The 12,340-nt window shown below is 47.6% G+C and overlaps 1 protein-coding gene across 6 annotated transcripts in view; it reads right to left on the bottom strand.

Annotated features, from left to right (window-relative positions):
• Nucleotides 1–1,726: 1,726 nt before the first annotated feature.
• LOC121538295 (sterile alpha motif domain-containing protein 11) overlaps nt 1,727–12,340 on the bottom strand; it is a 113,266-nt gene continuing 102,652 nt past the window's right edge. For 5 of the 6 annotated variants that reach the window (XM_041846166.2, XM_041846165.2, XM_041846168.2 and 2 more), the window contains exons 8-13: nt 8,992–9,107; nt 8,489–8,567; nt 7,579–8,345; nt 4,154–4,284; nt 3,590–3,700; nt 1,727–3,047 (exon numbers count right to left, since the gene is read on the bottom strand). In XM_041846166.2, coding sequence (XP_041702100.1) covers nt 2,790–3,047; nt 3,590–3,700; nt 4,154–4,284; nt 7,579–8,345; nt 8,489–8,567; nt 8,992–9,107 — 1,462 coding nt within the window. In that variant the 3' untranslated portion in view covers nt 1,727–2,789. The remainder of the gene's footprint in view (nt 3,048–3,589; nt 3,701–4,153; nt 4,285–7,578; nt 8,346–8,488; nt 8,568–8,991; nt 9,108–12,340) is intronic. The other variant, XM_041846167.2, reaches the window with a different exon arrangement.

The following is a 12,340-nucleotide window of genomic DNA, read 5'->3' on the forward strand; positions in this document are numbered from 1 at the left end:
ATGTATCAGTCATTACCACAAGCCCATTCTCCCCAATTAAGGTGCCACCAACCTCCTGTGACAGAGATGGGGTAGTCATGGCCGTAACTACATATGAGGTCCAGACCTCTGTAATTTAAAAAAGATTATAACAAAAATATATATTTTGTACTCAATAAAGAAAATCAGTTACGGCTCAAAATGTAATTATTGCATTGATCAAAGCTCAGAACGCTTATATTCTTGATCTGACAATTCTAATCGCGACTGCCTCTTTGCAAATGAGTGGAATCATGAACAGTGATTTGTTCGTTATGTTCTCTTGTGTCCCCCTGATTTGCCTTTTAGGGGGACCTGAAACGAACTACCCCAGCTCGCAGTCGGCTCAAGTAGGCAACTAGAGAGTCAGAGATGCTGCTGACAGTGTGTTTGCGAGATGCTGGACAAAAGGGCATTTTAAAACTGTCCCTCGACTCCTGCTATGTCTACAGACATCCCCCAAACAAACAAAAACTGACTCTTGGAGAATGAGTGCACAACTGGTAAATAGTCGATTATAGATATGTCAGTCAGTCAGGTAGTTGGCTGCCGGCAGAGACTTCTATTCAAGTGACGTTGAAGGGCTTTGGCTAGTATTACTAAGCCAGCTAGAAGAATGAAGTAAGAAGCCAATGTTAAACGGAGCCTACCTCAGCAGGAGTAAAAAATACACTACTAAGTTCTCATAATAACTTTGCTTTACAGAGAGTAGGCTACTGAGACAGACAGTGATGTGGTGCTCAGTGGTGAGGCTAAGGTAGGCTGCAATGCATGCAGGAGGAAGCAGAGGAGACCGAGAGATAAAGAAAGCAAGCAGAGGTTAGTACAGTGGTGGGGTACCCTGAGAAATTTTTTATATTCCCTATAGGCCTACATTAAAATGCACTCAAAATGCAAACAATACAGTTTTAAAAATGTCAAATGTTTTTGTTTCGTCACTGCTGCTACGTGTCAGTGTGAATAATGTCTCATATTTCTCCCCTTTCAGGAGTATGACATAACAATTGTATAGCTAATAGGCTATGTGTTTGTAGATCGACTGAGGTGAATGAGTCAATGGGGTCATTTTTGTTTGTTATTGCTGTTCTCCAAATATAATTTAAATTGATAAAACAACAACTGGTTACGGCCCTGGGGGTAGTCATTTAAAAATCATGTTAAACACTATTATTGCACACTCCATGCAACTTATTATGTGACTTAAGCACATTTTTACTCCTGAACTTATTTTGGGTTGCCATAACAAAAGGGTTGAATACTTATTGGTTCGACATTTCAGCTTTTCATTTTTAATGAATTTGTAAACATAATTCCACTTTGACATTGTGGGGTATTGTGTGTAGATCAGTGACACAAAATCTCAATTTAATCAATTTTAAATTCAGGCTGTAACACAACAAAATGTTGAAAAAGTAAGGGTGTGAATACTTTCTGAAGGCACTGTACATCAAAAGTCCTAATAAATATTATATCCTCATATTTATCTGCTGAAGTAGCATTCAAGATTGGTGCTTTCTTTTAATAATATACAATTTGGAGAAAATAAAACGGCCAACAAAAAAGTTTGGAACAAAAGTACCACCAAAAGTTAGCGAGTCACATTTTGTTCAGTCATAAAGAAAGCGTTATTCGTGCAACTACATTTAATGAACCCCCAAAAAAAGTAACACGTATGTAACTTTATTTCCATCATAAGCATGATTCTGTACAATTCGGCGTGTTTGCATCTCCCACAGTAGTTAACAGGATTATACAATGACATTAGCTCTACGAGCCAACGCCACCGTTTCGTCACTGTCCCATATCAGTAACATTTCGCCCTTTTTATCAGGGCGTGTCAGAGAAAGAACTCAGCGTAGACTGTTGGCTTATGGGCACAGCACTGTGGTGTGTACCTGCGTCACCTTATAAAGAGTCCCCCTTGTCTCTTAAAGACAGTTATATGGTACCTGGCCCACTGTTCTCCTTTATGTACCACACCTCCCTAAGACTACTCATTTTTCCCACAAAGCAAAAAAACACAAAAAAAACACCAGAAACAAACATGAAATATCGTCCCGATTCCACACATCCGGTCATCTTTGGTTTTGGACAGTGGAATGCATAGTTGCAATAATGAGGGGGGTTTGGAGACCTTTCGCTCCAGCCTCCAGAATTCTCAGTTCCTCTGAGCTGTTTGCGCTCCTGAGACTGGGAGTGGGGAGAAAAGGGAGCGAGAGAAAAGAGGGAAGAGGCGTCTCTCTTTTAAGTGCTGGGCGCCGCCGGGTGTGTTGGGAGAGCAGACAGAGAGAGAGAGAGAGAGGCTTCTTTCAGCCCAGGAAGGAATAGTTTCCGGTAGTGTCTGTCTGTCTCACTCAGAAGAATGTCGTAGTTGTGGGGCTTCGCTCTTTTTTTTGGCAATCTGACTGAGACCAGCTGTCTGCACCCTCCCTCTCTTTCTCGTTCCCTCTTTCTCTCTCTCCCTCTGTTGCTTCATGACGTCTCTCCCTCCAGCCCACTGTCAGTCATGTCTTTGGATTCTGCTCGGCTACAGCCACAGTGGAACTTGATGTTGATTGGGCTGCTTTGATTAGTCTGTTTAGTTCATTTTCTTTAGTTGTTGTTGTTGTTTTTTTTTTTACAGTTTACTCCCCAAACCCAAAGGGAGATATATGCCCAAAGGGGGAGGAAATGGGGACAATTCAATGTATGTTACAAGGGGTTTCTCTGTACCCTCTCTACACCCCTCCTCCTCCTCTACAGTCCAGGTTGCCTGTGCAGCCAGTTGGGTCCTAGGAGGGGGTCTTGGCCCCCTCGTAGACCCCTGATGCGGAGCCGTTCTCCTGCTTGGGGGAGGAGTGACACGGGGGCGGAGGGACACTGTAGGGAGAAGAGCTGCTGCTGGCGACGGAGGGGGGTCGCAGTGGGACCGCCAGAGGGGTGTCGGACAGCAGGGGGTCCCTGTCCGGGGGGCGCAGGGCAGATGGCGGCACCGGGAGCGCCAGCGGGAAGCTGGTCATGCAGAAGATTCTGCCAACGCGCCGCGCCACCTGAGAGGGAGAGAGCGAATGCCACATGCCGAAGTTAGAGCCGCTCAGCTCACCATGTCACAGGCCGTGTCGCAAATGGCACCCTATTCCTTATATTGTGCCCTACTTATTACCAGAGCCCATGGGATGTAGTAGCCCAAAAGTAGTGCACTATGTAGGGAAGATGGTACCATTTGGAATGCAACCTAGTGTTCTACTGTACCACCAGCCTGAGAGAGAGGAGCGGGGTAAGGGCTATGGTACGGTATGCCTGACAATAGGACTCACTTTTAGGGGCTACGCTATCTATCTGCTTTGGCTAACTCTAGGATACACTACTAGCTTCCAGCACTCACATACACACACACACACACACACACACACACACACACACACACACACACACACACACACACACACACACACACACACACACACACATACACTCACACACTTGAGGTTTACTCACACAAGAACAGTCTACACATACAAACACATTTGGACTTTGGGGCTGCACACACACCACACACTTCTGCAGTGTGTTGCCATTCAGTGGTGTGTACCTGTGAGCGTATCTTGAGCGCGGGGCCCAGCTTCAGTCCCATGGTGTTGAGCAGGTGCTCCTCTGTGAGCAGCGGGAGTGTCTCTCCGTCGATGGCCTGCTCCCGAAACACCTTCAGGAGAGACACAGCCACTTCAGCCAGAGCCCAGACAGACACACACACATGCACACACACACAAACATGCAATCACACACTCACGCACTCATACACACACCAGCACTCATATACATACACACACAACTATGAATTCATACACACACACAAACCCACACTCATACACACATGCTCACAGAGCTTGCACCAACACTCACACCACTCTCATTTCCAACAGTGACGTGTGTGAGTATGAGTGTGTATAACATTGAGCGGGCTTTGGTGCTGTGAGAGATAACAGTGGTGTTATAGCTATAGAATCAACTAGTAGTAAAACTTCTGATTGATGTGACAATAAAATATACTCTACCCTACTCTTCCACCAGCCCGCTCCTGTCCCCTCTCTCCCCCTGTCTCTCTCTCTCTCTGGTTGAAAGTGTGGATAAACCAGATTCTTGGTCTGGTCCTTACCTGGGTGTACTCTGCACAGCCGGCCAGGCCTCCCACAAAACCACACACCTCCTCCACACTCCACTTGCTTATGTCCTCCACCGGGGGCGCCGCAGAGTCCTCGCTGTCCATTAACAGACCTCCCATACCGCCTGGGTGAGGAAGAGGGGTTGTAAATCACCAAGTCTTATTCTAAGGGCACACCGTAGCAAAACGTTTTGCAATGGACAATGAAAACGAGCGTTCCCTATTGGGCATGTTCAGGTAGTTCTCGCCTTGTTTCAGTCAGTTTTCTTCCGGTTGGTGCCTAATGAACATTACCCAGGACAGACCTTGACAAACAGCTAGCATATACCCAAGAGCGCTTCTCCCTTTCTTTCTCAATGTCTAATTCTCTTTCACGAACACACTTTTTCTCTCTCTCTCTGACTCTCTCTTTGTCCTTGTGGTTGTTCGGCAATTACGTGAATAGACATGATATTTTATTGCATTTAAGAATGTGATTCTTTATCTCATCTCATGTTTAAAAGTGTACTTCATCCGTGTTTGCTGTTTCTCACTGTTGTTGTGCCCCTCCCCCTCTCCCTCCACATGGTTGTGGTGATAACCCTGTGTGTATAGGGGTCAGTGGCAGGGCCCCTTCCAGAGGGAGGTCTACACGCTCATTTCTTTCATGTGAGAGTGTGTGTTAGTGTGTTCAAGTGTGCGTGCATGTATGTGAGAGAGTGTGTGTGTGTGTGCGGGTGCGTGTGTTGGCCCCCACTGTGAACCTGGCCATTTTGCCTCTGGTTCCCTAAGCAGTTTCTGTCTGTGTCACGACTTCGGCCGAGGCTGCTTCCCCTCCTTGTTCGGGCAGGCTTCGGCGTTCGTCGTCACCGGCTTACTAACCACTGCCGCCCCAAACATCATCACATGTCTCGTCTTGTCAATCACACACACCTGGTACCTGTCCCCTAATTAGTCTGTGTATACGTTTTCCCTCTGCCCCCTTGTCCTTGTGGGTGATTGTTAATTGTGAGAGTATGTAGCTCGGTGGAGCTACTCATAACTATGGGGGTGCCACAGGGTTCAATTCTTGGGCCGACTCTTTTCTCTGTGTATATCAATGATGTCGCTCTTGCTGCTGGTGACTCTCAGATCCACCTCTACGCAGACGACACCATTTTGTATACATCTGGCCCTTCACTGGACACTGTGTTAACAAACCTCCAAACGAGCTTCAATGCCATACAACACTCCTTCAGTAGCCTCCAACTGCTCTTAAACACTAGTAAAACTAAATGCATGCTCTTCAATCGAACGCTGCTGGCACCTGCCCACCCGACTAGAATCACTACTCTCGACGGGTCTGACCTAGAGTATGTGGACAACTACAAATACCTAGGTGTCTGGTTAGACTGTGATTCTCTCCTTCCAGACTCACATTAAGAATCTCCAATCCAAAGTTAAATCTAGAATTGGCTTCCTATTTCGCAACAAAGCCTCCTTCACTCATGCTGCCAAACATGCCCTCGTAAAACGGACTATCCTACCGATCCTTGACTTCGGCGATGTCATTTACAAAATAGCCTCCAACACTCTACTCAGCAAATTGGATGTAGTCTATCACAGTGCCATCCGTTTTGTCTCCAAAGCCCCATACACTACACACCACTGTGGCCTGTACGCTCTTGTTGGCTGGTCCTCACTACATATTAGTCGCCAAACCCACTGGCTCCAGGCCATCTATAAATCACTGCTAGGCATATCCCTGCCTTATCTTAGCTCATTGGTCACCATAGCAACACCCACCCGTAGTATGCGCTCCAGCAGGTATATCTCACTGGTCATCCCCAAAGCCAACACCTCCTTTGGCCGCCATTCCTTCCGGTTCTCTGCTGCCAATGACTGGAACGAATTGCAAAAATCTCTGAAGCTGGAGACTCTTATCTCCCTCACTAACTTTAAGCATCAGTTGTCAGAGCACCTTACCGATCACTGCACCTGTACACAGCCTATCTGAAATTAACCCACCTAACTACCTCATCCCTATATTGTTATTTATTTTGCTCATTTGCACCCCAGTATCTCTATTTGCACATCATCTCTTGCACATCTATCATTCCAGTGTTAATACTAATTGTAATTATTTTGCACTATAGCCTATTTATTGCCTTACCTCCATAACTTGCTACATTTGCACACACTGTATATATATATTTTCTGTTGTATTTTTGACTTTATGTTTTGTTTTACCCTATATGTAACTCTGTGTTGTTGTTTTTATCGCACTGCTTTGCTTTATCTTGGCCAGGTCGCAGTTGTAAATGAGAACTTGTTCTCAACTGGCTTACCTGGTTAAATAAAATAACATTGTGTTGCCAGGGTAGATTTCCCCCCTGTGCATTTACATTTAAATTTTAGCAGACACTCTTATCCAGAGCGACTTACAGTTAGTGAGTGAATACATTTTCATACTGGCCCCCCGTGGGAAACGAACCCATAACCCTGGCGTTGAAAGCGCCATTCTCTTCCAACTGAGCTACAGGGGACTATGTATTATTGGATTCCGTTACAGTGTAATTGCCAGGGATGTTTGTTTCCCCTGTGCCTGTTTTGTTGATCGCTATTGGAGCGCATTTGTGTGTCAACAAAGGAATAAACTTTGTATTCGTAAATTACTCTCCTGCGCCTGACTCCTTTCACCACACTCACCACAGTCTGTGTTTTTAAACGTTCAAATGTCTTTATTTAATGACAGTCATTATACACAGGTAACTAAAACCAGGTTTCTAATTAACCTAAAAAGAGATGCTCTAATGTCAAGGTTAAATTCTGTGTGTATTTGCAAATTTAAGCTACGGTGAATTCAAATGTCCTCCGGAGGGACAGTACTACACAAGAGGGAAGTCCCCTTAAAGGGGTTCCCAACCTCTTTTTCTCTGTGGACCGGCATGTAAACAGCTCAAACCCGACCAAGAACAAGCGCATCTACCGGTATTTCTTCTGATTTCATAGGCCGCATTGGTAGGCTGCAAACAGACAGTGGCACTACTTTTCATCTGGTATGCAATCCTAATAGCTATTTAGCAAGCAACCTTGACTTGAGAGAATTCTAAAGGACCGTTCGAAAATGACTGGGGAAACATGTTGTTCATAACAAACCTTCGCGCAATGTAGCAAACGTTGAACCAAACTGAACGCATCCCTGCTTCGTAGCACCACAACAAGACCACTTATGCTGTTTGGACTAAAAATGTATATGTAACGTTATCGTTGCATAACACTTCTCTCGGATGCAGCAGTTGTTAGTTAGCATGCTAACGCCCGTTGAGATTGTCTGGTAGCATGGCTAGCCAAATAGCATTCACAGGTTGCGGTTGGAGTGACTTTTAAGTATCATACAGTTGATTGGTGAGGATGTTATGATGCATGTGTATGCCCATGCATGTGCATGTGTTACTCACCAGTGTGGAAGTAGGGGCTTGTGTAGGGGAATCCAAAGGGCAGCGACTGGCCGTAGAGCCCTGGCAGAGGGGGCATGGCGCCAGGTGGAAAGTGGTACTTTACATCGCTCTTGCCCAGCCCCGGGGTGAAGAGGTGATGACTGGGTGGTGAATCTGCGCCCGCCGAGCTACAGGGGGCACTAAGCTGACCCGAGCACTCGCCCGCCTCTTTGGCACCGTCACACCCCCCCTTCCCGCTGCTCTCTTTCCCCCTGTCCCTGTGAAGCCCGTGCCAGTCGTTTGCCTTGGCACCCGAGCCCTCATGCCTATCCTCCCCCATCTCCGTCTCACTATCCGAGTCCTTAATTTCTTCATCCTGCCCGTCTGCATCTCCGTCCCTCCCTCGGCCCTCCCTCTCTTGGTGCTCTCCCCCCCTAGGCTGCTGGGGGCCTTTCCGGGAGCCCCCCTTCCTGAATCCGGCCCCAGCCCCAGAGCCTTGTCCCTGGGCATCTTTGGGCGTTGTGGCCCCCGAGAGCCCCTGGTGGTTGAGGGAGAGCATGGGGGTGTTGGTGTGTCGGAGCACCAGCATGGCGTTTTGGCGTCGGCTGAGCTCTTCATGGAGTGGGTGGCCCTCGGGCAGGTGGTGGAGGCTGCGCAGGGCGGGGTGGTCCGGAGGGAGGCTGTGGGGTAGGCCCAGGGGGTCAGAACCCCCCAACGCACGCTGCTGCTGCTGCCTGTGGAGATTCTCCAGCTCCTTGTGTCTGAGCAGCTCTGCTGACATCTCCAACCTGGGACCGGACATAGAGGAGAGAGGTTAGTGCTGGTGGTACCATACACATGCTATACAAACACACACTACTACAGCATTAACATCACAACACTGACAGCCACACATACACACGCATCACGACACTAGAAGACAATGACAAACCTGGCCAAGTTCTGCTTCCGAAGCATTTCCTGTTGCCGGGCAAACATCTCAGCTTGGGCAGGCTGGAGGAAACCATAGCCTGAGGAAAACACACAGAAATCACACATTGATAAGTACACATATTAAGAGATTTCTTACATACAGTGTACATGGAGTATTCAAATGCAATGACATAGACCCCCTGTGTAATATCAATGCCTCACAAAGAATCATTTAAAAAAAAAACACCAACAAAAAACAACATTAGGATTGATTCATGATTCTTAATCAATACTTCCGTAGAAAATGTTCACATTTCCCAATTTTGGTGGGAATACAGCTAGTGTCTACCATTAGCCAATTCTGGTTCTGGTTTGCATTAGCATCTAACTCACCATTAATAAGTGCAGGCCCTATATTCATTTCTGTGGTTAGCCTGCTAGCATTAGCATCTAATTTACCATTAGGTGTAGGCCCCATATTCATTTCTGTAGTTAGCCTGCTAATGTTAGCATCTGATTTACCAGGGGCCTGGCACAGGGCAGAGGGCATGCCCAGGAAGGGGGGCCGCAGGTGGGGTCCCAATGCGATGTGAGGGGCATTCTGGGTGGACAGCAGAGGCGGAGGATGGGACATCTCCCTGCGGACACACAATCAAAAACACACCACATTTAAACCAACAGAAATTAACAGTAAAAGCTACAAACCATTAAACAAATTGGACCATAACTGACATGGATTTTTTCATTGGAATACTCTGCTATTACTTTCACGTTAAATGCACACATTCATGCAGGTTATGGAACAGTTTGTCGGGCCTAGAACCCTGAGAAATAGCGAGAGTAGACTTATTCGTAGGCTGGCTAGTTGGTTTCGTAAGAGTACTATACAGTATATTAGAAAGCACTGAGTATAAAACTGGTTTAAGGTGAAAGCCTGTATCTACTACAGTGGATCTCCAGGACCAGGTTTGTGGTGTGTTTTGGTGACTGGCGCTGGCCATGTTTGTACCCTGGAGTTTAGCCTCACTCCCTTCCCCTCCTCCTCAACCACACACACGCACACACACCCGCACGCACACACATGCATACTCACACACATGCATACTCACCCTTACACACACACGCACAGATACACACACTCACACATACACATAATGAGGGCTGACTACACAATAGGAGTGTGTCAGGCTCCGACAGCTGGGGCGGCCCCCGCGTCTCGACCGGGGCCACAGGCTGAAGGACCTTCTAATTAACACTAATCCTCCTCTCTTCTCTCTTTTTTTCATCCCTTCTCCCTCTCTCTCCCTCTCCGGGCCGTATTGAGCGATGGAAAAGGCGGCCGTGTCCTGCAAACCCTATTTATGAAAAGGGCTCTCTATTATGTGCTTCTCCTTTTGTCCTCATTCTGAGCAAACAAAAGCTCCTCTCTCTCTCTTTCTTTCTCTCCTCCTCTCTCTCTTTCTCTCCCTGCTCTGTCAATCGTCCCAAAGGGGCAGGGGAGACAGGGGAATTTGATGTAAGAGGAAAAATGAGCGGTTGGTGAAGGGGTGGAGAAGAAGAGACATAATCATCTGTTCTTCAGCTTGGTGTGTTTTCAGGGAGCATGTGAAAGTGTCACTGGGTACGGGGGGTGTGTGGTGATCTGTTGATTGTCTATGTGTCTTCTGGCAAAACCATTTAGGCCTTTTCCTACATACACACACATTTTCTCTCTCTCTCAATCATGTGCAATTGGGCCAAATATCATCAGTTTGCTGCTTTGGAGATGGGACTGATATGCAGCACACACAAGGACATCATGATGGTGAATACCAAATTACACTCATATATTTAGGGGCCCCGTGTAGCTCAGTTGGTAGAGCATGGCGCTTGCAACGCCAGGGTTGTGGGTTCGATTCCCACAGGAAATAAATAAATAAAAATGTATGCGCTCACTAACTGTAAGTCGCTCTGGATAAGAGCGTCTGCTAAATGACTAAAATGCAAACTGTAAAATATTTGCATGGGACCACAGCTATTGGTTTGGAATATTTGTGTTAAATCAACTAGCACCTGCATGGCTCTGTCCTTACACATACAGCAGAGAGAGAGACGGGGACGGGGAGAGAGAGGAGAGAGAGATGGAAAGAGAGAAACAGCGAGGTGGTGGGGGTGAGAACCATTCATTGATCGGCGGCCCGGCCGCTAAAATGTTAATGCTAATCGTATGACCGCTCTCTCCGGCGGTGCCTCGCACTCTGGTGGCAGCTCCAATTAATCTTGGAGAAGGGCCGGGGCCGTGTGACCCCGGGGCCCGCTAGCCGAGGCCCCGCCGCTGCTTATGTAATTACACCGCCCAGTGTGTAATCACCTGGCCTAATCCCTCGGGGCTAGCAATTAGCCTGGGCCGCGCCGCTGTGCTACGGCTACAGTAGGCTAGGGCCCCTGTATGCGTCACCCCCTCTCTGCGTCGCCTAGCCTAGCCTAGTGCTAGCCCGCAGATGAATAACGGTCAATTAAAGCTGCATGACTGAGGCCACCAGGCGTCTGCTACAGCATAATTAGGCCTAATCACAGTGCGGGAAGGAAAGGGGGAGAGACTGAGGGAGGGAGAGAGACAGAGGGAGAAGGGTGGGGGAGAGAGGGAGGGAGCCAGACGTGCTCTCTCTTCTTCTATAGGAAGCAATTTGGGGGGAAGGAGGCAGCGACACTACATTGCCAAAAGTATGTGGACACCTGCTCGTCGGATATCTCATTCCAAAATCATGGTCATTAATATGGAGTTGGTCCCCCCTTTGCTGCTATAACAGCCTCCACTCTTCTGTGAAGGCTTTCTACTAGATGTTGGAACATTTCTGCGGGGACTTGCTTCCATTCAGCCACAAGAGCATTAGTGACGTCGGGCACTGATGTTCGGCAATTAGGCCTGGCTTGCAGTCAGCGTTCCAATTCATCCCAAAGGTGTTCGATGGGGTTGGGGTCAGGGCTCTGTGCAAGACAGTCAAGTTCTTCCACACCGATCTCGACAAACCATTTCTGTATGGACCTCGCTTTGTGCACGGGGACATAGTCATGCTGAAATAGGAAAGGGCCTTCCCCAAACTGTTGCCAAAAAGTTGAAAGCACAGAATTTTCTAGAATGTCATTGTATGCTGTAGCGTTAAGATTTCTCTTCACTGGAACTAAGGGGCCTAGCCCGAATCATGAAAACAGCCCCAGACCATTATTCCTTCTCCACCAAACTTTACAGTTGGCACTATGCATTGGGGCAGGTAGCGTTCTCCTGTCATCCGCCAAACCCAGATTCGTCGGACTGCCAGATGGTGAAGCGTGATTCATCACTCCAGAGAACGCGTTTCTACTGCTCCAGAGTCCAATGGCGGCGAGATTTACACCACTGCAGCCAATGTTTGACATTGCGCATGGTGATCTTAGGCTTGTGTGTGGCTGCTCAGCCATGTAAACCCATTTCATGAAGCTCCCAACGAACAGTTCTTGTGCTGACGTTGCTTCCAGAGGCAGTTTGGAACTCAGTAGTGAGTGTTGCAACAGAAGAGAGACGCTCTACGCGCTTCAGCACTCTGCGGTACCGCTCTGTGAGCTTGTGTGGCCTACCACTTCGCGGCTGAGCCGTTGTTACTTCTAGATGTTTCCACTTCACAATAACAGCACTTACAGTTGACCAGGGCAGTTCTACCAGGGAAGGAATTTGACAAACGGACTTGTTGGAAAGCAGGCATCCTATGACGGTGCCACGTTGAAAGTCACAGAGTTTTTCAGTAAGGCCATTCTACTGCAAATGTTTGTCTATGGAGATTGCATGGCTGTGTGCTCGGTTTTTTTACACCTGTCAGCAACGGGTGTGGCTGAAATAGCCGAATCCACTAATTTG

Source organism: Coregonus clupeaformis, chromosome 24, assembly GCF_020615455.1.
Source record: "Coregonus clupeaformis isolate EN_2021a chromosome 24, ASM2061545v1, whole genome shotgun sequence".
Lineage (NCBI taxonomy): Eukaryota > Metazoa > Chordata > Actinopteri > Salmoniformes > Salmonidae > Coregonus > Coregonus clupeaformis.